Genomic DNA, 24,285 nt, shown 5'->3' with positions numbered 1-24,285 from the left:
ACCACTACCTCACCATTATACACCATATAAATACATACATATATATGATAAGCTCGGACACCATTGTCTCGAAGCAGACAATGGAGCTTCCTTTGTTTGCAATCCTTCAAAGGACACCACGAGTTGCAGTTACATTAGCATTTGCTCTGTTTCTCTTCACTATAGTCCCTGCTCTATATTCTCTCCTCGCAAATCCAATCTTACCTCTATCAATCTCATCATCTGAAACTGATCGTTCCCATATGCATTTCAGTCATCTTAATATTTCATCAACTCAAATTCATTCACCCGTGAATGGCCCCATTCCCGCTCCACACGACCATACGCCTTCACGTCATCGAAAATCTTCTTTCCATCAGATTCCTACACCCGAGAATGGTCCCATTCCCTCTCCAACAATTCATACACCTTCAAGACAACGGAGTCCTTCATCTCATCAGATTCTTTCACCTAAGAGTAGTCCGATTACTGCTCCACCACATTGGATGTCTTCCCCCGCTCAGAGTCCTTCACCTGTGAACGCTCCCATTCCCGCTCCACTTAATCAGACGTCTTTAAGACATCGGAATTCTTCATCTGATGATCATTCATCCCCAGTCAATACATCACCATCAAGGATGCGGAACAGAGATGATGAGCAAAGGTGTGATCTTTTTACCGGGGAATGGGTACCGAACGAAGAAGCTCCATACTACACCAACACCACTTGTTGGGCGATACATGAGCATCAGAACTGCATGAAGTACGGGAGACCAGACACCGGGTTCCTGAGATGGAGGTGGAAGCCGGATGGATGTGATCTCCCCATCATTGATCCTCAAGAGTTCTTGGAAATGGTTAGAGGGAAAGCCATGGGGTTTGTTGGGGATTCCATTAGCAGAAATCAAGTTCAATCTCTCTTGTGCCTTCTCTCTAGGGTAAAATATCCAACCTAATTGTCAATGATCACCATCTAACCAACATATCTCTGTGTGTTAACTTTTTAATTCCTTGTAGGTGGAATATCCTGAAGATATTTCTCCTTCACCAAATACAGATTTTAAAGTATGGAACTACACATCATATAACTTCACTCTTCATGCCATGTGGTCACCATTTCTAGTAAAGACTACTAAACCTGACCCAACAGATCCCAAGTCCAAGTTCTTCAGCCTATACCTCGACGAGTATGACACTGCGTGGACAAGTCAGCTCGACAAGCTCGACTACCTGGTTATATCATCCGGCCATTGGTTTTACCGGCCGGTTATTTTCTATGAAAATAAAAAAATCTCTGGGTGCCAATATTGTGCGTTACCAAACACTACTGAGTTGCCTTTGGACTATGGATACAGGAAGGCTTTAAGAATTTCTCTAAAAGCTATACTCGAAAATTTCAACGGTTTGGCATTTTTAAGGAGTTTTTCTCCTCAACATTTCGAAGGTGGGGCTTGGAACGAAGGAGGGGACTGTGTCAGGACACGACCTTACAGACGAAACGAGACTATACCCGAAGGTTCAGATCTCCAGGTTCATGACATTCAGCTGGAGGAATTTAGAGCTGCAGAAGAAGAAGGGAGGAAGAAGAAGGGTTTGAGACTAAAGTTAATGGACATGACTCAGGCAATGCTATTGCGACCTGATGGGCATCCTGGGAGATATGGCCATCTACAGAATGCGGGGGTGACTTTAAGAAATGACTGTATTCATTGGTGCCTACCTGGACCTATCGATACTTGGAATGATATTTTGCTACAAATGATGAAGACAGAGAACTAGATCCTCAAGAATGAGTAGAGGAGACCAAATATCTAAAAATGTAAAGAAAAATTTATGTAGAAGTCTCAGTATTCAATTGCAGTATATTATATGGAAGGACAGAAAATCATTTGAGAACAATTATCGTATTCCTATAAATTTTATATGCAGTGTATTGACCCCTTTGCGCAAACTAAAAAGCACAACAGAGCACTCTTGTACACAATTTCTCAAAAGGAAATTTTGATGAAAACCAGGACGTGCAAAGCCAAAATGTAGACGACAAAAGCTGACCTGAGATACATAAGCCTCGTTTGGGTCTCATTTCTTGTAGCAGATGTATATGGAAGGTAGGAATGACCATCAACTTCCTGGTCTGAACCAAATCCTCTATCTGAATTTGTTCTCTTAAATCTGTTCCTTGCAGCGTTCCCCTCAACGTTAAAGCTCTCATACCTTCTCCACAGACTGTTTAGTCTCTCTAACTCCATCTCATTCGAATGAATCTCACCAACAATCCCCTCTGCTTGTGCCTGATTGACATATCAAAAGTTTCTGTTAAGAAACCGTGTAAAGTAAAAGTGTAGACTAATTTGGCTTAAGATGGACCTGCTTTGCAGCTAATTGCTCGATTAGACTATGAAGTTGTTTATCCAGTGTCTTCTCTCTCTGAGCTGTGAAAGCAAACAATTTCTAGTCAGATAATGTGAATGAACAGTTCACGCTATCAACCTATCTAATGGAACCACAAACAGATTTCTATAGGAATCTTACTTAAATAAGCTATTAACAAAGATTTTTGGTTTCATATAGTATGTTGAAGACGTAATGGTTCAGAATGGTGATAAACTAGTATTTTAACAACTAATCAGATTTGATGACAAAAAGTACCTGGAGAAGGCTGCTTCAGTGCTCTTTCCTGTATAACAGCCCAACTCCTCTCTAAATCCTGAACTTTTTCTTCCATTGAACTCTAAAAGAAAAATATAATTTACACTGCCGTTAGATATACAACCAGACAAGATAATTCTACAAAAAGAAGGTAAAATGAAAACCAACCAAATCATTCTTTTTGCTCTCCAACTTCTCTAGCATAAAAGATTTCATAGCCTCTGTATCTACTTCATCTCTTCCATTCCCATCACGCTGAACAACAGATTCACCAGAGCTTTTGGACTGACTTGCTTCTAGAGAAGCTTGTGCATCTTCCTGCTCAGTTTTCAAGTTTTCCTCCACATCTTCTAGCTCCTACAAACCATATGATATCAGGCAGAGCCCAAATGGTAACAAGAGCAACATTACTATCTAAACAAGATCATAGACAAGTAAAGAACCACAATCTATATTTGAACAAGAAAACGTCTATCATCTAGGGTAACTCACTTTCAACTTTCTAAGAAGTGAATCTGCTTCAGTCCTTTTCTCGTCTAATTTGGTCTCACAGGTTGATATTGCATTCTCATATGCACTGTTTTCTTCCAGCAGCGTCTGCTCTCTCATTTGTGCCTAATTGCAATACCAAATTGAGAACCATGAGGATCATAAATCAATAAGCCATGTCCATATCAAGACTAATCCTATAATGCAAACACACGATTCCAAAATCAGCTTTCACTATATCAGTAACTCAAACCTGTTCACGAGTAGCGGAATGCGAATCAAGCTGAAGAGTGAGAGCGGCATTGGAGGCGAGGGAGTGAGCAAGAAGGTGAGGCAGACGCTGGGAGATATCCGGTGGAGGCAATCTAAGCCGTAGATCATGGATCGAACGGCTGAGGGTTGTCGCTTTCCGGCCAAGCTCGTCGACGTATCTCTGCTGCTCCTCCGTGAAAACAAGTGGGATCCGATCTTTCTCATCGTCTCCTTCTTTTCCATTTTTCCCGACGACATCGGCGGCCCAAGCTAGTAGTCCGGCCATATCTTCTCTTCTTCTTCTTCTTCTTCTCCGTCTCTTTGGTAAACTAGCAGGAGGACGATCACAGAGCTAAACCGAGGTGGTTGGTGCTTAAACCGGGACAGTTCGGTTACGTTAGGTGAAATTCAATTGTTGGTTTGGTTGACGCGCAAAATTGCTTTTACTTTCTACTATCCATCCTATATTTGGGCCTCAAAAAAGGCCTTGTCTATCAAACATCAAACCCAATCTCTATCAAATCAGAATTTACAACTAATCTTTTATATTATAGAATTTTCTTTATCTTTAATAAATTCTAATAACTTCTGTTAGTGTTAAATGTTAACATCAAGTAATACTATAAGAAATGTGATATGTAAATCTTGAAGATAGTAGTATTATTTTAGGGATATATATAAATGCATTGAAAGCAACATTTATGAGCCAAAGAAATGTAATATGCATTGCCGCGTCCGCGTGTTTGCAAATTTAGTAATTTACATTGCTTGCAATCAACCCTCTTACTCCTTTGGTAAGCAAAACATCAAATCACAAACCTCAAGCATGTTCATAAGTTATCCACCAAATTTGGAATTTTTCCAAATGAACCAATCCAAATCAAACATGTGTCATTGACATGTAATAATCGACACACATACCACTTAAGTTGGTAAACTAAACACCATTGTTGCAAAAATACAAGTAACTATCCACGAAATTATTGTAATCAAAACCATATTCGTAATGTTTTTTTTTTATTTTACTTGCGTTTGCATTTGGGCATATTTCAATATCTTGTGTAAGTTTTGCATCTATAGCAAGTCTCCTGCACGTTCCCAAAACCTTAGCTTGCAAACCAACTACTAATATAAATTCACAAAACTACCCTACTACTTTTCTTTCTAACCAAACAAACCCCACAATCGTCTAACATTTAATTAAAAACAACCCCTTTACTTTTTGGTAACTCAATATCCAAATCCGTCTTTATCTCTCTTTCTCCTCTTGACTAAGCAAAATGTTGAAAAAGGTGAGGCGAAAAGTCAAAGTCTTGATCACCAAACCCTTTAAAAAGCCCAAGAACAGACCTTTAAGACCTCCATCACCACCACCATCACAATCAGAGCCATCATCTCCACCGCCTCAAGAAATGTCTTGCTCAAGGCAAAGAAACACTCCGTTTCTCTTCCCGAGATCCACTTCCTCTGTTTTACCCGACCCATCTAGTTTCTTCAGCCGCGATCTTCTCTCATCTCCTCTCCCAACAAACTCATTCTTCCAAAACTTCACTCTCAAAAACGGCGACCAAGCTGAGTACTTTCACCCTTACATCATCAAACCATCGCTCTCATCTCTCTCAATCTCATACCCATCTCTCTCCCACAACTCTGCTTTCTTCTACGAAGCTTTCAACGCCGACATCACCATCACCGGGTCAGATGGACCCGACCCGCATTCTCGTAAAACCCATCTCATCTCCTCCTTCAGCGATCTCGGCGTCACTCTCGATTTCCCTTCTTCTAATCTCAGATTCTTCCTCGTTAGAGGAAGCCCTTTTATCACCTTCTCCGTCAACTCCTCCATCACAATCTCAACGATCCACGCGGTTTTATCTCTAACCGGTAACACCTCATCAACAAAGTACACCGCAAAGCTCAACAACAACCAAACATGGCTAATCTACGCATCTTCACCGATCAATCTGACAAAAGACGGCGTCTCTTCAATCAATTGCGGTGGTGGGTTTTCCGGTATTATCCGTATCGCCGTGTTACCAAACCCAAATCCAAGCTTCGAAACCATCCTAGACCGGTTTAGTTGCTGTTACCCTGTTTCCGGAGACGCTGATTTCACAAAGCCCTTTGCTTTAGAGTACAAATGGGATAAACGAGGCTATGGAGATCTCCTAATGCTTGCTCACCCTCTTCATCTCAAGCTTTTATCAAACAACGATTGTTCAATCACAGTTATAGAGAATTTCAAATACAGCAGCATCGACGGTGATTTAGTAGGTGTCGTCGGAGACTCATGGGTTTTGAAACCCGACCCTGTTTCTGTAACGTGGCACTCAATCAAAGGAGTTCAAGAAGATTCTCACCAAGAGATCATCTCAGCTCTAATCAAAGACGTTAACGCTTTGGATTCATCAGCTCCGGTGACGAACTCGTCGTATTTTTACGCCAAGTTGATCGCGAGAGCAGCGAGGTTAGCTTTAATAGCTGAAGAAGTTTGTTATCTCGATGTGATTCCAGCGATTAGAACTTACCTGAAGAACATGATCGAGCCGTGGCTTAACGGTAGCTTTGAACCAAATGGGTTCTTGTATGATTCTAGTTGGGGAGGTGTGATAACTAAGCAAAGATCGAGAGACTCAGGAGCTGATTTTGGGTTTGGGATTTATAATGATCATCATTATCATTTAGGTTACTTTGTTTATGCGATCGCTGTGCTTGTAAAGATTGATCCTTTGTGGGGGAAGAGATACAAACCTCAAGCGTATAGTTTGATTGCGGATTACATGACGTTGGGGAAGAGAGGAGCTGGTTCGGGTTCGAGTTCGAATTCGAATTACCCGCGTTTGAGATGTTTTGATCTTTTCAAGCTTCATTCTTGGGCTGGTGGTTTAACGGAGTTCGCTGATGGGAGGAATCAAGAGAGCACGAGCGAGGCTGTGAACGCGTATTACTCTGCTGCTTTGTTGGGGCTAGCTTATGGCGATACACATCTGGTGGCGGCCGCTTCGACTGTTTTGACGTTAGAGATTCACGCCGCGAAGATGTGGTGGCAGGTAATGCGACTTTTAATCTGAATAAACCAAATCTCGAACCGGATAAATGAAATTGAGTCGTACCGAATTGAGAAGCTCGATCTGAAAACCGGAATTAAGTTGGTCCTAGTGTCTTAGGTTTGGTTCGGTTTAGGTCATATTTTTGGGAATTTAAATAGAAAACCACATGGAAATTGAATACTATTCGGTTCAGTTTCGATTTTCATACAAATTTAATTTTATAACTCTCAATCTCTACCAAACCAAACCATAATTCTAAACCGATCCATGTTACCTTAGTTTTTAATTTGACTTACTAATTTTTTTTGTATCTTGGTGTGGTGCGCAGGTGAAAGAGGGCGACACTATATACCCTCAAGATTTCACAGCGGAGAATCGTGTGGTTGGAGTGTTGTGGTCAACAAAGAGAGACAGTGGCTTATGGTTCGCACCCAAAGAATGGAAAGAGTGTCGCCTCGGTATACAGTTATTACCGTTACTTCCTGTGTCGGAAGTTCTGTTCTCGGACGTGACATTCGTGAAGCAGCTCGTGAACTGGACAATGCCCGCGTTGGGGAGAGAAGGCGTCGGAGAAGGGTGGAAAGGATTTGTCTATGCTTTGGAAAGTATTTACGACAAAGATGGAGCAATGGAGAAGGTTAAAGGATTAAACGGGTTTGATGATGGGAACTCTTTGAGTAATCTGTTGTGGTGGATTCACAGTAGAAAGAGTGATCATGATGATGACTACTATGAAGAAGACGATGAAGGTGGATACGGTGGTCATGGCGGTGGCGGGAAGTATTGTTCGTTTGGTCATTATTGTAATTAAGCTTTAAAGGTTGTTTAGTTTTTGGTGTGATAAACTTAAGCCTTAATATAAACTTGATCTATAAAATAAACTTGGTTCACATCGATCATACTTTTTTATACACATCCAACATTCAGTAAAAAAAAATCATTTTTACAGCTATAATAAACACAACATTGAGAATCTCTATGTGTCTAAAGTATTATGAAGGAAAAAATCTGTCTTGTGCATGTATGGTTTTTGTGTCGAATGAATTCCGTGGCGACTTATGTGCATATCTTGAAACTCCTTCTCTAGAGAAGCTATGGCATCTTCAAAACGGTTGTTGATATGCTCCATTGCAAACTCCTTCAAGTATTTTAGACATCCTTTGTCGTTATAAGGACATATGATTGCTGCTTCTTCTTCTGATCGTTGAGCAGATACGAGGGACATATATACTGATAAGACAAGTGAAATTATCAAAAGAACGTGAAGTGTGGTACAAGGAAACACAAATCTAGACGCCATGGTTTTTGTCAATGCTTTTGAGAGATAGCAATAAAGAAATCAAAGAATATGGCAACAAACGAAATCTGAATATGATAGGATTGTGACTAACTTATCTATATATATATAGTCAATGACAACAAAGTCTTTGTCTATTTTTAATTGAGATTTCTTGTGGATATGTTAGTGCTTCATGATTATCGACTAATTAGCTGATCTTCTGTCGTTTCAAGAAAATATTTGGGTGTGTTTGTAAAAGATAAAACCAAAATCGTTGTTTCTTCCAAAAACGATGGACGAGACGTGGCTACAAGTAATTTGGATACGGTAAGCTCCACTCCATTTTATCTTTTGTTTATCCAAAAATAGCTAGATTTGTTTTGTTTTTGCTTTCAAAAAGAAATTTATTTTCAATACGTTTCTGATGTTCGTATAGTTTCAATACGAATATATACCATGATGTCGATGCAAAACAAAATAATTTAGCATGGTATATGGTTCTAGTAGTTGGTGGATATGCCATTGCGTCAGTACATATGATCTTGAACTTTCTCTAATAAGAAGATTCTGAAATATTCGTCACACTTAGGACCCACTAGTTTAACCTTTTCCGAACGTGGTAAGACATCTAAAGCCACTCTACTCCCATCCAAGTCGTCACTCTCTCCTCCATATGATTTGCTAGTACTAGCTAGCTTCCAAGTCGTCGTCACTCTACTCCATCCAATCAAAAAATTGACTAACAAAACTTTTAAAATATAACTTTTACGATATAAAATTTCTTAATTAAACATTAAAGATTCACTAATAATTGTGGTATTCGACATTTGATTCTCTTTAATCATACACACTTCATTACATGATATATTGAAAAACGTCGTCGTATTCAACATATTTTTTTGGTTTATAATCGAGTCTTCCTCTCGGAGAAGGGATACGAAAAAGCGGAGATAACCAAAAAGTTTGAAATTAGAGAGAAAGAAGAATCTTTGGAATCGAGATCCACTCTATCACGTCGTAGAAGACGAAGATGCATTCGCCTCTTCAGAATCAGCAGCCGGAGAATCGATTCCGGCCGATGATGACGACCTCGACTGTATCGGAGATCGAGGAAGTTATTATACCCGATGAAGAAGACTCCGATACAAAAACGTCTCTTCTTAACGGCTCCAACGGTGAACAGATACGTCGTCGAGTTTCCGTGAAGTCGCTGGTTGACGGAGGAAATCGTCGGATTTCCCGGCAACAGTCGTTCAGCCGCGAAATCGGTCACGCCGCAGCTGAGACGTATCTGATTACTAGACTTAGCTTCAAGCTTCTTCGTTACCTCGGGTACTTGAATTTCAGATTTTTCTCCGGTTTAATTGATGATTACGCGTATGGAACTCGTGAATACTTTATACGTATTAGCTGGCTTTGAGCCTTGTGTGCACGATACTGTTTAATCATTATATATATATATATATATAACTTTGGTTGCTCTGCAGAAACAATGAGATATTATTGCGTGAGATTTCAGAACTATACTGTTTAATCTAGTAACGTTACTCCATATTGTGGTGTTGTTTGATTCACTCTTGATAGCAAAAGTTGCAAAGACTTGCATTTAGTTCCCCTGTATCTTGCCAGCCTTGAAAATGTTATTTTGCTTTCATAAATTTTCTGTTGAGATCTTAAAGCACTGATTTATTTTCCATTTCAGCAAGAGTTTATCTGATTGTTAAAAGTATTGTTCAGGGTAGGCTATCGATGGATGACAAGATTATTTGCTCTCACATGTTATGCTATGTTGCTTATGCCTGGGTTTCTTCAAGGTTTGTTCTTTGAGAAAACTTTATCTAAAGGGTCTGTTTTTTAAATTGGGAAAGTAGTTTTGATTTTCTCATAATATAAGTTTGTATATCTTCTGTAGTTGCATATATTTATTTTTTCTCATCGCAAGTCCGGAGGAGTATAGTGTATGGAGATCAACCAAGGAACAGGTTTGTGTGTGAACTGAATAGAATCTTTTCTTCTCCTTTCACCTCAAGTGGTACGTTGCATACTTGCATGCCTGCTCTTATCACATCACCTATGTCTGAGACTTTTGATGTGTTGCATGTTATGAACGGCGATTTGGTAGGCTGGATCTGTACTTACCGAGCAACAACGATGGGAAGAAGCCGGTTGTGGTTTTTGTTACCGGTGGAGCTTGGATTATTGGGTGAGTAGCACATCGTACAAGATTCTTCTCTGCATAAGATTAAAATTCGTTTTTAAAAAAAAATTTCGTGTCCTAGTTCCAGTGCACAGTTATAGATGCTTTTCTCTCGCTGTTCTTTTGTTGATGTTTGAGTGTACAAAAGAAAAAGTGAAGATCCTGATTTGCTCTGTATTCTTGCACTAGATGAAGTCGCGTGTTAGTAAGTTTATGTTTGCTACTCTTGTGCTGATAAATAGGTACAAAGCTTGGGGATCGCTCTTGGGAATGCAACTAGCAGAAAGGGATATCATTGTAGCATGCCTTGACTACAGGTAAAGATAGTACACAATTCATGACTAGTCTTTTTAAAAAATATATTCCTTGCTTTGCATTCTACTTATGTGGTATAGTCCACACAGAATCGAAAATATTTTAGCTCTGTTTGGAGCATTTTGGGATTTGAAGATGATTGGAAATCTAGATTCGTTAATAAGCAATCCATTCCTTTTGGTCTAGGAACTTTCCTCAGGGAACAATTAGTGATATGGTGACTGATACTTCTCAAGGGATCTCATTTGTCTGCAATAACATCTCTGCCTTTGGAGGTGACCCCAACAGGTTTCAACTCATTGACTTTCGTATTATTTACGATTTGATTTTCAAATATGTCTCTCGTCTATTGAACTGCATGCATGTGCTTGTCTCTGTAGGATCTACCTGATGGGGCAATCAGCTGGTGCTCATATAGCCGCTTGTGCTCTATTGGAACAAGCTACTAAAGAATCAAAAGGAGAGAGTATCTCCTGGAGGGTTTCCCAGATAAAAGCTTATTTCGGATTATCTGGAGGGTAACTTCTAATCTTTACTTTTGGATTTTCCCATTTGGTATTCAGCAATGTATCTGCTTATCATTTTGAAATTGAACAGATACAATCTATACAATTTGGTTGATCACTTCCATAATCGTGGCCTGTATCGCTCGATTTTCCTAAGGTAAAGGCTCGGTAAATCTTTTTAACTTAAATGCAGTCTGATCTATTATTATATCTTTCTAACGTTTCAACTCCCAACTTGTAGCATAATGGAAGGAGAAGAGTCCTTTGAAAAATTCTCTCCAGAAGTAAGATTGAAAGACCCAGTTGTTGGAAAAGCCGCGTCCCTAATGCCTCCTATAATACTTTTCCATGGATCCTCAGATAATTCCATACCATGTGATGCAAGGTATAAATAATCGTCTTCTTGATTATACATTGCTAATTAATCCTTTGATTTAACTAAAACCTCCTCTTTTTTTGCAGCAAAACTTTTACAGACGCTCTCCAAGCTGTTGGAGCCAAACCCGAGCTTGTTTTATACAGCGGAAAGACGCATACCGACTTATTTCTTCAGGTAAGCCACATAAAGTACCTTACATTGTGTCACACACATAAACACTTTGCTCAGTGTGGGTATAATAGAGACTCATGTGAGTGTTTGTTTTTAGGATCCCTTAAGAGGTGGTAAAGACGAACTGTTTGATGACATAGTCTCTGTGATACACGCGGAGGACAATGATGCGCTGACCAAAGACTCACTGGCTCCTCCCAGAAAGCGTCTTGTCCCAGAGTTGTTGCTGAAATTGGCTCGTGAGGTTAGCCCTTTCTGACTGCCAAAAAACGAAAAGAAGCTTGCTTGGTTTATTAATTATCTGTTTGTATCTTTATTAGTTGCCTTGTATTTTCATTTTTTTTGTTTACTTTCTGTAGTTTGATTTGTTTCTGTAATTATCTGAAATTCTTACCTCTGGTGTGCTTAAAGATAACACTACAAGAAAACAATACGTTTTCCTACCAAGTTTCCTACCAAAATTTTCGAAGGATTATTTTCCTTCGGAATCTCTTCTGCTTTTTGACGAATAAAAAATTGTCGAAGGAAATAAGAAAGGAATTTCCTACGGAAAAAGAGGGGAGAAATGAGAAGCGTATTTACTTCGTATATCCTTCGGAAAACAAATGCGAAGGAAAAAGGGAAGGAAAATCGATATAATATTGAAAGTAAAACAGGGGAAGGAATTTGGAAGGAAATTTTGCTCTCATTTTCCTACTAGTATCGCTACGAAGGAAACATTGAAAGCAATCGGAAAGAATATAGAAGGATTACAGGCCGAAGGAATATAAAAGGAAAGATTCCTTCGGGTTTCCTACCAAACGTATTATTCGAAAGAAAATTAGTTGTTTAGATAAATAAGCCAAAACAAAACCAAGTGGGCAATCAATCGGAAAGATTCGAAATTGTTTTTCTATATAAGACAGCCATTGCCTATCTTAAATCCCAGACAACAAAAACATTTATAGCTCTGGCCTATCTATTATTTCAAAAACAAGATTTTTCTTCTACGATTCAAACTTTTTCTTTAAATATTTACAAAAAAATGAATAATTTTTGCACGTGGTTGGACAAAGAAAGATGTTATCCAAATGGGATGCTTATGAGGGAATATGCAGCTGGACTCACCGAATTTATGAACGTCGCTATGAATCAGGAAAGCTGCTTAACAAGTGGTAAGATGTTATGCCCATGTCCATCTTGTAATAATAATATCTACATTGACAAAGATTTAGTCTGGGGACATATTTATAGTCTTGGAATTATGTCAAGTTACAAAGTTTGATTTTATCATGGGGAAACTGATGCTTATCACGTGGGTAGTACAAGTGAAAATGTGCCTGAAAGGGTAGAAGAATCTAGATTGGATGAAGGAGGTGTAGGAACGGTTCAAATGGTTCACGATGCACATAGAGAAAATATGCAAGAATTTATAGAACCTGCAAATATAGTAGAAGAACCAAATTTAGAAGCCAAAAGATTCTACGATATGCTAGATGCATCGAAGAGTCATTTATATGAAGGTTGTAAGGAAGGACATTCTCCTTTATACGCTGCAACTAGGATGATGAATATAAAGACGGATTATAACTTGGCAGAAGATTGTGTAGATGCTTGGGCAGATTTTGTTAAAGATATTTTACCTGAAGACAACATCTCACCAGCTTCGTATAATGAAATTGAGAAGCTTGTTTCTGGTCTTGGTTTGCCATATCAGATGATCGATGTTTGTATCGACAACTGTATGATTTATTGGCAATCAGACGCAGAGTATTTAGCTTGTCGATTTTGTGGGAAACTCCGGTTTCAAAATACAAGTGGGAGGTCCCGAGTAGCGTTTAAGCGTATGTGGTATTTGCCATTGGCCGATCGGTTGAAAAGGTTATATCAAGCAGAGCGGACAGCTGCAACTATGAGATGGCACCAGGAGCATTCAACTGATGGCGAGATCGCGCATCCCTCAGATGCAGAGGCATGGAAACATTTTTAGAGAATTTATCCAAGTTTTGCAGAAGAAAGTAGGAATGTCTACCTTGGACTATATACAAATGGTTTCAACCCATTTGGGAAACATGGACGCCAATATTCTTTATGGCCAGTGATTCTCACACCTTACAATTTGCCTCCGTCTTTGTGCATGAAGAGAGAGTTTCTATTTCTGTCTATCCTTGTTCCTGGTCCAAAACACCCAACGAGATCTCTTGATGTCTTCTTACAACCTTTGATTCATGAACTACAAGTTCTATGGGAGCACGGAGTTCAAGCCTATGATGTATCCTGGCAGCAAAATTTTACGATGCGTGCGGTGCTTATGTGGACTATTAGCGATTTTCCAGCCTACGGAATGTTATCTGGATGGACAACGCATGGGCGATTATCATGCCCATATTGTCAGGACAATACATATGCATTTCAGTTAAAACATGGAAGAAAGACCTGTTGGTTTGATTGTCATAGACATTTCCTACCACGGTCGCATCCTTATCGCCGTAACAAAAAAAGTTTTAAGAAAAACCATGTAGTTTCTGATTGTCCCCCACCTGAGTTAGATGGGAAAAATCTATTGATGCAGCTTAGGGATTTTGGCGCAGAGAAGACGACATATTGCGGGGGTAGTGTGCATAATCCAGTAGACGGGTATGGAGAATTTCATAATTGGCACAAACATAGTATCTTCTGGGTGTTGCCTTATTGGAAAAATCTCTTGTTGAGACACAATCTAGATGTCATGCACATTGAGAAGAATGTGTTCGATAACTTGATGAATACGGTTTTAAATGTCCCGGGGAAGACAAAAGACAATATCAAATCAAGATTAGACTTGCCTTCAATATCCAATCGGCCTCATTTACATGTCTTATCAAATGGAAGAGGTCCAATCCCTAGATTCAGATTAGATGGAGATGCTAAGGATGCATTATTTAGATGGATTGTTCGAAAGGTTAAGTTCCCTGACGGTTACGCTTCCAACTTACGAAACTGTGTTGACAACCAAGAAGGTCAATTATCCGGGATGAAAAGTCATGATTGTCATGTGTTTATGCAACGATTACTACCATTTGCATTTGTCAATCTCCTCCCCAATAACGAACATGAAGCTATTGCAGGGAATATTTATTGACAGGATGTTTGTATGATTGGTTTTTATAAAACCATAAATAATAATATCTTTCTATGAAATTGGCATAATGCAGGTATTAGTGCTTTTTTCGGAGACCTATGTACAAGATCACTAACGCCAGCTGGTATCAGACAATTAGCTGACAACATACCAGTTCTAATATGTAATCTTGAAAAGATATTTCCACCCTCTTTTTTTGATGTGATGGAGTATCTTCCAATACATCTTCCTAGAGAGGCAGAATTGGGGGGACCTGTGCAGTATAGGTGGATGTACCCATTCGAAAGATTCATGTTTCACTTGAAAAAGAAGGTGAAAAATTTAAGCAAAGTGGAAGGTTCTATTATTGCTCAAAGCATCAACGAAGAAGGATGACCGGCAGTTACTCGTACTCTCCGCCGGTAGATCCACCGTTTACAGTAAATTTTCTAGTTTTTACAAAGTTCAATTTGGTAACTTTTTTTTTCATACTGATTGTGTGTTCGGGTTGAAACAGAGTACAATTGTAATTTTTTTCTTAGGCAGATTTGTTTTTATAAACGGTAAAAGTCGATTGGCATTTTGTTGGTGTTTATGTGTCGAGTTTGTTTAAGAGTTCTGCTAAGTAGAGTTCTCACATATATAGATTTACATATATAGATTCACAATAAATCTTACTCACATATATAGATTATGTTCTCTAATTTCACATTAGAGACATGGTAATGATTTCTTTAGAGAAAATAACTCACTATCTCTACAGACATGGTAATGATTTCTTTACTCTCTAGTTTTTACTATTCAGATTATATATTAGAGTATTCGATAATTGTTTGTTCTTTGCATCGAAAAGGTTAAGAGTAATATTTTAATCTTACTCACATATGTGAAATAGATTCACATATATAGCTTCACAATTAATCTTACTCACATATATAGATTCTGTTCTCTAATTTCAGGAGAATACTCGTCAGAACTACGAACGGTACATGGCAGAACGGCAGCGGGATTATGATAGTAGTACCCCGAGCTACACCTTACCAGACCTACCAAGGAACCTGCAAAATCCACGCAAGGAACACACCACCCGGAACGATAGTGAACCACCACCTGAGAATCCGGAAGAAGATGTAGCTATTCTTGCCGATGTAAATGATTTGCTATGTGCTCCAGGACGCACAAACATCCCAGTCCTATCTCCAGACCGTGAAGGAAACACTATATGGTAACCCTCACTCACTTGTAGATGATTCAGTTTTTGTTAGATAAAAAAATTTATTAGACTCATTTGTTGCTCATCTTTATTGCAGGTTTAGACATGACTCCACTGGTAAGATTACAAAGCAGATCCTTAAGATGCTGAAATCAGATCTCCCTAAGGCTTATCCAACTTATCGGTCTCTCCCACTAAGAATTAAGAACCGATGGTTCAGAGCTTTTGCGGTATGTATAGCCTTTCTTTTGTAGCTGTTGGTTTGTGGTTTCTAAGTTGGTTTGTGGTTTCTAATCAATTATGTGGTCATCTACAGCAAGAGTTCAACTGGGATCCAGCCATTACAGAGTATGTTCGCACAAACTACGATGACCAAGCAAAGGCATCTTTTAAAGCTAATGTCCGTGACTGGAAGATAAAATGGATAGAGAAAGGAGCTGACAACTTACCTGATTGGATGAAGGCGAAGAAGAATCTATTTGATGGTTACATCAACATGTGGACAGATGAAAAAACAAAAGAGTTGGCAGCCCAAAACTCTATCAATCGGGGAAGTAAACGAGGTGGATTAGGGGTTGCTAAACACAACAACGGTGCAAAAACTTATGAACTCAAATGGGATGAGATGGTAAGTACTTCTGTTACTGTTTTGCAAGTTTCATTCAATCATCAGTTCAAGTTTTTCTTATTCAAGTTAGTTCACACATATATTCTGATTAATGCTTTTATCTGTTTCCTATACTAACTATGGTTTCTGTTTTTTGCTAAGACAATTGAATTAGGAACAGAGCCTAATATGCTTTATTTCATGGAACAAACACACTTAGACAAGAAGACCCGAACCATTAGTGATATGAAGACTAAACAGTTTCTGGATAAGGCTTCTAGTCAAGTGGAGCTCAGTGATCCTTCGGCTCAGCCAGACCCTCTTACAACAGAAGAGATTAACTCTATTATGCGTAAAGTAAGTTACTCTTTCTCCTTTCTCCTTATCTTATTAACTGTTGATTTACAAGTTGTGGATGTCTTATAAAATTTCTATCAAATGAGCTTTTTACAATTCTTGGTTTTAATTGACAGGTTGTTCCAAAGGTTAGAGGTAAATTTTATGGCTTTGGTAACCTTTTCGATGATGGATGCCCATCTTCTTCTTCAACTCCACGACAGATTCCTAAACTACAAGAAGAGATTCAAACATTGAAGGCTCGTGAACAAGAAAAGGATGCTCAGATCAAGTTTCTTATGGAATGCAACAAGCTCCTCCTAAGCCGGTTTCCTGATCTACGTCCACCTGAGTACCTGGAGACACCATCAACCGTGGAAGAGGAAGACGAGACACAACCTTGAACCTTGATCAGTTTCATAATTCTGTAAAAGTACATTTTATTTCTTTTTCTTTTTGGTCGGCGCCGGTAAAAATAGGTTTATTGTATAAGGATTGTTTTTTTGAGTAATGAAGTATGTTTTGGGTATTGCATTTGTATAGTTTAAATTTATACAAATGTAAACGAAGAAAATTAATAATGGTTTGATGAAATTGATCTGAAATTAATAGAATGAAATTTTTGAAGGAACCAAGAATGAAATTCTCGAAGGAATCTTGAAGAATATTTTAGAAGGAACTTTGAGTGAAAATGTGAAGGAAAATAGAATGAAATGTGTAGAAGGAAAAACAGATGCGAAGGAAAATTAAAGGAAAATAGTGGAAGGGAATCCGAAGGAAAAACATATCCGAAGGAAAATTAAAGGGAAATAGTGGAAGGGAAGCCGAAGGAAAATCTTTCCTTCGCATATAACGAAGGAAATTTGACAAAATTGCCCTTCTTCTTTCTTTCTTTTTTCTTACGAATTTTCCTTCTAAAGTATTTTCGTAGGAAATTTGAAATATTATTCCTTCCAAATTCTCACTAATATCTATTTCCTTCGGGCTATTTCCTCTTAATATTTTCGTAGGAAAACGGTCAAAAAATACTGTTTCCTACCAAATCCCTACGTTTTTGCTGGTTGGAAAACATATTGTTTTCTTGTAGTGTAAGACTTATTCCCTTGTAACTAAGAATTTTAATCAACAAGAGCGAAATAGCTTATCTATGTTGCTCAGAAGTGTCAGTCGGATTGCAAACTCCAAGTCCTAGTCTTATGTTTTGTTTGGTCTTAAGACGCATAAGATAATTAACTAATGAAAACAATTGTGTGTTTTGTTTCCTGTTTGTGATTCAATGCCGTTAACTTCTGAAATTGTTATTTGCATCGTCATCCACCAAAATTTATTTGACCCGTGTAGATTTAAACACATCAATGTGATAAATACCACAAGTTTGAAATCTAATACAGCTAAAAATCTAGATAATATCGAGTTTTATCATATTTCTCAAAAGGTGATAGAGATGTGACCAACGCTGATGGACTCGTGTATGTTTTGTTACTAGGAATATGATGGTGATCATATGCAAATTGGGTTTGTATAGACAGACCATCGGTGATGTTGATATAACCAACCTTATTCATCTTTTGACTGACCCACCATTTGCTTCAACTTGTGGCTCATGTTCTTCCTAATCTCTAAGAACCGAAGTTACTTGGCAGATTCCAATTGGCTCTTAAGATCTCCACCGTTTCTCACGTCAGCTTGACCGACCTGATATAGAAGCAGACAAATTTAGGACAGGCCGTATTATTTCCAACATATCAAAACCAATATATGGTTAACGAGTTATCACTCTCTTAACAATGCAAATATATGCCTCTGAGACTCAAAGCCTTGCTTTGGAAAGAAACAACGGTTAAAACATGACAGAAGTGAAGAATCAAGATAAACATTCAACTGAGAAAGGCTAATGGTCAAGCCAAATAGCTACTTATCTTTCCAACTTTACCAAAAATAGTAGTAGATAAGACGAAAATAGTTAGAAGTTGCAACCTTGATGGCAACATGTGGATAGGTCCCATAGCCTTAGGTAGCGCTGTGTACACATAGAGAGAGAGAGAAAGTAGTAGTAGTAACTATTGGTGTAGCTTTCTTCTCCATTGCAAAGACATATAAGTAAGACAATGAGTTATTTGTTCACATTTTCCTGATGGGGTTGATGATTCCAAAAGCTGTAAGCATCTGTAGACTGGACCCCATACATAAACCTTGTCAGAAACTCTGTCAGCCACACAACTTCTCAAGGCCACTAACTTCTCGCCACGTGTTCATCCCTCAGGACTCTATCCCTTCCTTGGCTTTACCATTCCACAACTAATATTAGCCTTAGTAGTCCCCTGCTTTCCATATACTAAATCTCTCAACACCATTGCATCTGAGTTAATATGTTGAAAGAAGAGAGTAACTGGGCACAAGTCTGTGATTCATGCCGATCAGCCGCATGTACCGTGTACTGCCACGCTGACTCTGCCTACTTATGCACAAGCTGTGATGCTCAAGTTCATGCTGTCAATCGTCTTGCTTCCCGCCATGAACGTGTCCGAGTCTGTCAATCATGTGAGCGAGCTCCAGCTGCCTTTTTCTGCAAGGCAGATGCTGCATCCCTATGCACAGCCTGTGACTCAGAGATTCACTCTGCAAACCCACTAGCTAGACGCCATCAGCGAGTTCCAATCCTGCCGATATCTGGAAACTCTTACGGTTCCATGGAGACTAACCATTCATGTGAGACAACAGTGACAGATCCAGAGAACAGCATGGTGTTAGTAGGTCAAGAAGAAGAGGATAGAGATGAAGCAGAGGCGGCTTCGTGGTTGTTGCCTAATTTAGGGAAAAACAGTGGTATCAACAACAATAATAGTCAGAACAATGGCTTCTCGATTGGTGACGAGTATCTGGACCTTGTCGATTACAGTTCAAGTATGGATCAATCCAGTCAGTATCAACAACACCGCAACGTACCTGAGAGGAGTTATAGAGAAGATGGAGTTGTTCCACTTCAAGTTGACGAATCAAAGAGCCATCACAAGCACCACGAGGAACTGAACTTTGAGTTGGGTATTACCTATGCTCCTCCAAGCTCCTCCAATGGTTTCATAAGTCATATGGTAAGCTTTTGTATATTTAATTCAGATTCTTTTCATCAGACACACTAATCCATTAACTAAACGTCTCAAGAATGTCTAAGAATGTATATGTTTTGTCATTAGGTACATGTTTCATCTATAGACCTCGGAGTTGTGCCAGAGTCAACAACGAGTGACGCAACAGTATCACACCCAAGATCGCCCAAAGCGGTAACAGAACGAATACCTGAACCTCCAGCTCAGATGCTCAGTCCAATGGAGAGACAGGCTAGAGTTATGAGATACAGAGAGAAGAAGAAGATGAGGAAATTTGAGAAGACAATACGATATGCTTCAAGAAAAGCGTACGCAGAGAAAAGACCACGGATCAAGGGCCGGTTTGCAAAGAGGAAAGAAGTCGATGCAGAGGCAGACCAAGCTTTCTCCACTACGATAACGTTCGACACCGGATATGGAATTGTTCCTTCATTATAATGCTCTTTTATGACAAAACTAGATTACATTGCATGCTTAGTTATTATACCACTGTCATGCATATACGTTTTGTCTAACTAGTACGAATCAACTAGATTCATATATATTTTGCTGCTGTAGCTAAAACAAAATTTTCAACACTTTGGGTAGAAATCGTAATATTACCACCACATGTAACTCTGTGCTGTTCGGTCTAAATTCAAATTTTGATGCTATAGAAAGAACACGTTACTAAAGGTACGAAGATAACTATTGATTCCTTATTGCTAACACTTGAACACTTATAATATAAATGAGTCCACTTTCATACATCCCTGAGAAAATAAGGTTTGCACTCAACATGATATTGCAATAATTAAAGTAGATAACAGAGACTAGTGTAATAAACATGTAAAACTTACGAAATCACACACTGAATAGTCATTTTCGGTAAGGTACTCAGATAAAGTTGGAGTCAGATGGCAAACAACCAATAAAACCCTGCTTGCACAAAGCTACTACTAGGTATAATTACATTAAAGCATACTCTTTTGCCTGACTAACATTGGTGTCAAATCCATTGCCCACGTGGTTCTCTCTGATAACAAGATTCTATCACTCACAACCAAGTACCTAGCAGAATCTCTCAATGCCTATGGACCATCCAAATGAACAAATATATATATATATATATATATATATATATATATATNTTTTGTCATTAGGTACATGTTTCATCTATAGACCTCGGAGTTGTGCCAGAGTCAACAACGAGTGACGCAACAGTATCACACCCAAGATCGCCCAAAGCGGTAACAGAACGAATACCTGAACCTCCAGCTCAGATGCTCAGTCCAATGGAGAGACAGGCTAGAGTTATGAGATACAGAGAGAAGAAGAAGATGAGGAAATTTGAGAAGACAATACGATATGCTTCAAGAAAAGCGTACGCAGAGAAAAGACCACGGATCAAGGGCCGGTTTGCAAAGAGGAAAGAAGTCGATGCAGAGGCAGACCAAGCTTTCTCCACTACGATAACGTTCGACACCGGATATGGAATTGTTCCTTCATTATAATGCTCTTTTATGACAAAACTAGATTACATTGCATGCTTAGTTATTATACCACTGTCATGCATATACGTTTTGTCTAACTAGTACGAATCAACTAGATTCATATATATTTTGCTGCTGTAGCTAAAACAAAATTTTCAACACTTTGGGTAGAAATCGTAATATTACCACCACATGTAACTCTGTGCTGTTCGGTCTAAATTCAAATTTTGATGCTATAGAAAGAACACGTTACTAAAGGTACGAAGATAACTATTGATTCCTTATTGCTAACACTTGAACACTTATAATATAAATGAGTCCACTTTCATACATCCCTGAGAAAATAAGGTTTGCACTCAACATGATATTGCAATAATTAAAGTAGATAACAGAGACTAGTGTAATAAACATGTAAAACTTACGAAATCACACACTGAATAGTCATTTTCGGTAAGGTACTCAGATAAAGTTGGAGTCAGATGGCAAACAACCAATAAAACCCTGCTTGCACAAAGCTACTACTAGGTATAATTACATTAAAGCATACTCTTTTGCCTGACTAACATTGGTGTCAAATCCATTGCCCACGTGGTTCTCTCTGATAACAAGATTCTATCACTCACAACCAAGTACCTAGCAGAATCTCTCAATGCCTATGGACCATCCAAATGAACAAATATATATATATATATATATATATATATATATATATATATATTCAGTTTGAGAAATCTTCTTCTTTTGCTATCTTTTAGAATAATAGCTCACTTTTACAAGGTTCGCATTAAAGAATAAACGAGGCAGCAAAGGAAAAAGAGTAACACTGTAAAGCCTTCACTTTCTGCCACCTGGAAAGGGCCACAGAGCTCAACTTATCTACCACTAGGATAGCCATACCTGAGTCAGTGTACATGAACTTACCCACCAGTGTATTGTAAAATAGGTTGCTTTTGGACCACATTAATGGATTTCATTCATTCACTGAAGCCATACGTGTTCACTGCAGCAAGTTCTCAGACCATCAGAAAACGTGTTCAGTGATCTGGTTTGATCATGCACCACATAAATATAAACCTAGCTAGCAAGCAAAGCAAAGGTATCGCCGTTTGCATCTAATACTAGCATATCATCACCAAGGAAACGTGAACTAGTAGTTAAGTTTCTACTAAATTTCTTGTCAGGAATTTGTAAGATGCAACGACAACCACTTGAAGCACAACGAATTTAAGAGCCAATGCGAAGCTCACACTGCACTTTTGCACTTTTCCTCATATTCTCACAACCGTGGAAAGTGGAGAATCCGCACAATACGAACAACTACAAGCTTTATATGGTCCCTCGACTCTTGTTCTCTTCAAGGAAATAGGCTTTCCGTAAATCTGAAAGAAGTGATTTAAGTGAAGTATTAGCAACCAAGGAAAACTGATAAATAATGAAAACTAATACGCAATATACTTTTCCTCTACACATGAGACAAAAGTTCCAAATCGCAACAACAATGAACTTGCATATTACCAAAGGGAAATAATAAGCTAAATACTATATACACAATTTACTCTTCATAAAACGGTAAAATCTCCAATTTTTTTCATCACCAAATCACAATAAGCCAAAGATGCCTCAACTTCTCCAATTTGGCAGGATAAAGATCTCCAAATATGCTAACTAATGTAAGGAACGTAGAATCTTTCTCTTTAGAATGATCATAAAACCATTTCATAACATTTCTACATGCCATTACATTCCCTATAAAACCAGTAAATAACAAGAAGAATAGTTAATTTCGAATTACCAAGCCAAAAAAATATTTTCATAGTTTAAAATTTACCCATATGGCAAAGAGAAGTGTGGTGTAAGCAAAAATGAAAGAGGAAGAGATGCGAAAAGTGTATCCTAGGACCAGCATTTTATACAAAAAGAAAACTCACTTTTCAGCTCTAAAAGCATAGAGTGAAGGAAGCCACATGAATTTGGCCACTAGAGCGTCCATCAAATCTCATTCTTTTTGGACCACAAAATGGGTATCATACATCCACTGGACCCAAAAGCGTAACTGGAGCTAGTCCTCAAACCTAGAGAGTGTCGTATCCTGTAGCTTCCACATAGTAAACGTTATGAGCACAACACCAATAAGGCGACTCAAAGTGCTAATGGTTACTAGTACAAGGAAACCCAAGATGCAAAACACATGATTGGGTCACTAAATAGCTTGCATTTGCTAAACAAGAAACTAGCAAGCAAAGGTGTAAACAAGAAACTAGCAAGCAAAGGAGTGTAGCTCCAAACTTAACAATTACCTCTGAGATCTTAAAGACAAGTCTTTGAAATTTTGCACACAAGTGTAGTGTTTAGAATACTTCCACAGGTTGAGATCTAATAAAGCTACAAAAATTTGTATAGAGTATCATCATAAACTCAAAATGTTACAAAGATATTTCATCATAAACTCAAAATGTTACAGAGACGTGACAACACTCATAACTCATGTTTTGTTACTATGATGTGATCAAGTGAAAATTTCTACATACCATATAGGGGCATGTGATGTAATAACCTTTGCTCAGTTGGACACTAAAATGCTTAATCTTTAGACGCAATACTACTTGGCACATCCCCCGTCTCTATTTTCCATGTCATTTTCCTATATGCTTTCCATTGCCCTTTATTAACCAGAGTAAACACTAAAACACTTTTCATCAGAAAATCAATTGAAAGATTTTTCAGTTGCAAAATTTTCCAAATGATGCAGATGCAATCATAAATAATTAAGCAGCAACTTTACCATATTCAAGAGTTTGCGTAACTTTCTATAGGTAGTAATCCCGTAACAGTTGGTGATGGCTTTGAGACTCGAAGCCTTACTCGGAGATGTACCTGAACAGTAATGACAAGGTTCAGGATGAATAATCAACTACGTAAACCTTGTATGAAGCCAAAGAGATAAACGAATCTAGCTAAACTTTAAATAAAGTGCATATGAAAAATAGTAAAAGGTGATACAAAAAATAGTAACAATGTGTCTGCAACACCAAGGCATTATCCGGACCACTTCATCTCTGAGAATCTCTGTATTGCAAGTGGCAAAACCTAAGCAACTTGTGAACGGGTCTCAACGAAGAAGTGCACAGGAGGAGATGTTTACACTTTACACTTTACACATAAGCCTTCCCAAAAGCTCAACTAGCCGGGAAGATGATCCACTAAT

At 38.4% G+C, this 24,285-nt stretch overlaps 6 protein-coding genes, 1 long non-coding RNA gene and 1 pseudogene across 8 annotated transcripts; 5 read left to right on the top strand and 3 right to left on the bottom strand.

Annotated features, from left to right (window-relative positions):
* Positions 22–1,775, top strand: LOC104769838 (protein trichome birefringence-like 21). Its single transcript, XM_010494142.2, has 2 exons — positions 22–917; positions 997–1,775. The coding sequence occupies exons 1-2, from the start codon at positions 45–47 to the stop codon at positions 1,756–1,758; spliced, it is 1,635 nt and encodes a 544-aa protein (XP_010492444.2). The 5' UTR covers positions 22–44; the 3' UTR covers positions 1,759–1,775.
* Positions 1,828–3,733, bottom strand: LOC104769836. The gene is made up of 6 exons (XM_010494140.2): positions 3,371–3,733; positions 3,121–3,243; positions 2,797–2,985; positions 2,629–2,710; positions 2,347–2,411; positions 1,828–2,270 (listed from the first exon to the last, which is right to left on the bottom strand). Exons 1-6 carry the CDS (start codon positions 3,653–3,655, stop codon positions 1,968–1,970), a joined length of 1,047 nt encoding a protein of 348 aa, XP_010492442.1. The 5' UTR covers positions 3,656–3,733; the 3' UTR covers positions 1,828–1,967.
* On the top strand, positions 4,449–7,318 carry LOC104769835 (probable endo-1,3(4)-beta-glucanase ARB_01444). The gene is made up of 2 exons (XM_010494138.1): positions 4,449–6,419; positions 6,748–7,318. The coding sequence occupies exons 1-2, from the start codon at positions 4,650–4,652 to the stop codon at positions 7,228–7,230; spliced, it is 2,253 nt and encodes a 750-aa protein (XP_010492440.1). The 5' UTR covers positions 4,449–4,649; the 3' UTR covers positions 7,231–7,318.
* LOC104769834 (isoprenylcysteine alpha-carbonyl methylesterase ICME-like) lies at positions 8,520–11,709 on the top strand. The gene is made up of 11 exons (XM_010494137.2): positions 8,520–9,030; positions 9,436–9,512; positions 9,611–9,680; positions 9,821–9,901; positions 10,138–10,212; positions 10,397–10,498; positions 10,591–10,728; positions 10,808–10,873; positions 10,958–11,101; positions 11,179–11,269; positions 11,364–11,709. Exons 1-11 carry the CDS (start codon positions 8,729–8,731, stop codon positions 11,523–11,525), a joined length of 1,308 nt encoding a protein of 435 aa, XP_010492439.1. The 5' UTR covers positions 8,520–8,728; the 3' UTR covers positions 11,526–11,709.
* On the top strand, positions 14,736–17,132 carry LOC104769833. The gene is made up of 6 exons (XM_019242506.1): positions 14,736–14,785; positions 15,305–15,570; positions 15,656–15,788; positions 15,875–16,186; positions 16,328–16,522; positions 16,639–17,132. Exons 1-6 carry the CDS (start codon positions 14,738–14,740, stop codon positions 16,903–16,905), a joined length of 1,221 nt encoding a protein of 406 aa, XP_019098051.1. The 5' UTR covers positions 14,736–14,737; the 3' UTR covers positions 16,906–17,132.
* On the bottom strand, positions 17,902–18,507 carry LOC109131152 (annotated as a pseudogene).
* Positions 18,635–20,282, top strand: LOC104769832 (zinc finger protein CONSTANS-LIKE 1-like). Its single transcript, XM_010494133.2, has 2 exons — positions 18,635–19,593; positions 19,696–20,282. The coding sequence occupies exons 1-2, from the start codon at positions 18,871–18,873 to the stop codon at positions 20,044–20,046; spliced, it is 1,074 nt and encodes a 357-aa protein (XP_010492435.1). The 5' UTR covers positions 18,635–18,870; the 3' UTR covers positions 20,047–20,282.
* On the bottom strand, positions 21,829–24,189 carry LOC104769829. Of its 2 annotated transcripts, none has more exons than XR_764438.2 (5): positions 23,863–24,189; positions 23,609–23,761; positions 23,378–23,462; positions 23,009–23,169; positions 21,829–22,459 (listed from the first exon to the last, which is right to left on the bottom strand). It is a non-coding gene; the product is annotated as an uncharacterized LOC104769829 (long non-coding RNA). The 2 variants fall into 2 exon arrangements; XR_764439.2 differs by having other exon boundaries at positions 23,609–23,740.

The sequence above is a fragment of the Camelina sativa genome, chromosome 20 (assembly GCF_000633955.1).
Source record: "Camelina sativa cultivar DH55 chromosome 20, Cs, whole genome shotgun sequence".
Taxonomy (NCBI): Eukaryota; Viridiplantae; Streptophyta; class Magnoliopsida; order Brassicales; family Brassicaceae; genus Camelina; species Camelina sativa.
Note: the sequence above shows the minus strand (reverse complement) of the source record. Positions and strands in the feature narration are given on the sequence as shown.

Excerpts from the sequence above, each read along its gene's own strand:
- LOC104769838 (XM_010494142.2), top strand. The coding sequence starts at position 45 with ATGATAAGCTCGGACACCATTGTCTCGAAGCAGACAATGGAGCTTCCT. Across the intron at positions 918-996 it reads TCTTGTGCCTTCTCTCTAGG|GTGGAATATCCTGAAGATAT; the intron begins GTAAAATATCCA and ends AATTCCTTGTAG.
- LOC104769836 (XM_010494140.2), bottom strand. The coding sequence starts at position 3,655 with ATGGCCGGACTACTAGCTTGGGCCGCCGATGTCGTCGGGAAAAATGGA. Across the intron at positions 2,986-3,120 it reads CACTTCTTAGAAAGTTGAAA|GAGCTAGAAGATGTGGAGGA; the intron begins GTGAGTTACCCT and ends TATGGTTTGTAG. Across the intron at positions 2,271-2,346 it reads AGCAATTAGCTGCAAAGCAG|GCACAAGCAGAGGGGATTGT; the intron begins GTCCATCTTAAG and ends TATGTCAATCAG.
- LOC104769835 (XM_010494138.1), top strand. The coding sequence starts at position 4,650 with ATGTTGAAAAAGGTGAGGCGAAAAGTCAAAGTCTTGATCACCAAACCC. Across the intron at positions 6,420-6,747 it reads CCGCGAAGATGTGGTGGCAG|GTGAAAGAGGGCGACACTAT; the intron begins GTAATGCGACTT and ends TGTGGTGCGCAG.
- LOC104769834 (XM_010494137.2), top strand. The coding sequence starts at position 8,729 with ATGCATTCGCCTCTTCAGAATCAGCAGCCGGAGAATCGATTCCGGCCG. Across the intron at positions 9,902-10,137 it reads GGTGGAGCTTGGATTATTGG|GTACAAAGCTTGGGGATCGC; the intron begins GTGAGTAGCACA and ends GCTGATAAATAG. Across the intron at positions 10,874-10,957 it reads TATCGCTCGATTTTCCTAAG|CATAATGGAAGGAGAAGAGT; the intron begins GTAAAGGCTCGG and ends CCCAACTTGTAG.
- LOC104769833 (XM_019242506.1), top strand. The coding sequence starts at position 14,738 with ATGACCGGCAGTTACTCGTACTCTCCGCCGGTAGATCCACCGTTTACA. Across the intron at positions 15,571-15,655 it reads CGTGAAGGAAACACTATATG|GTTTAGACATGACTCCACTG; the intron begins GTAACCCTCACT and ends TCTTTATTGCAG. Across the intron at positions 16,187-16,327 it reads AACTCAAATGGGATGAGATG|ACAATTGAATTAGGAACAGA; the intron begins GTAAGTACTTCT and ends TTTTTTGCTAAG.
- LOC104769832 (XM_010494133.2), top strand. The coding sequence starts at position 18,871 with ATGTTGAAAGAAGAGAGTAACTGGGCACAAGTCTGTGATTCATGCCGA. Across the intron at positions 19,594-19,695 it reads ATGGTTTCATAAGTCATATG|GTACATGTTTCATCTATAGA; the intron begins GTAAGCTTTTGT and ends TTTTGTCATTAG.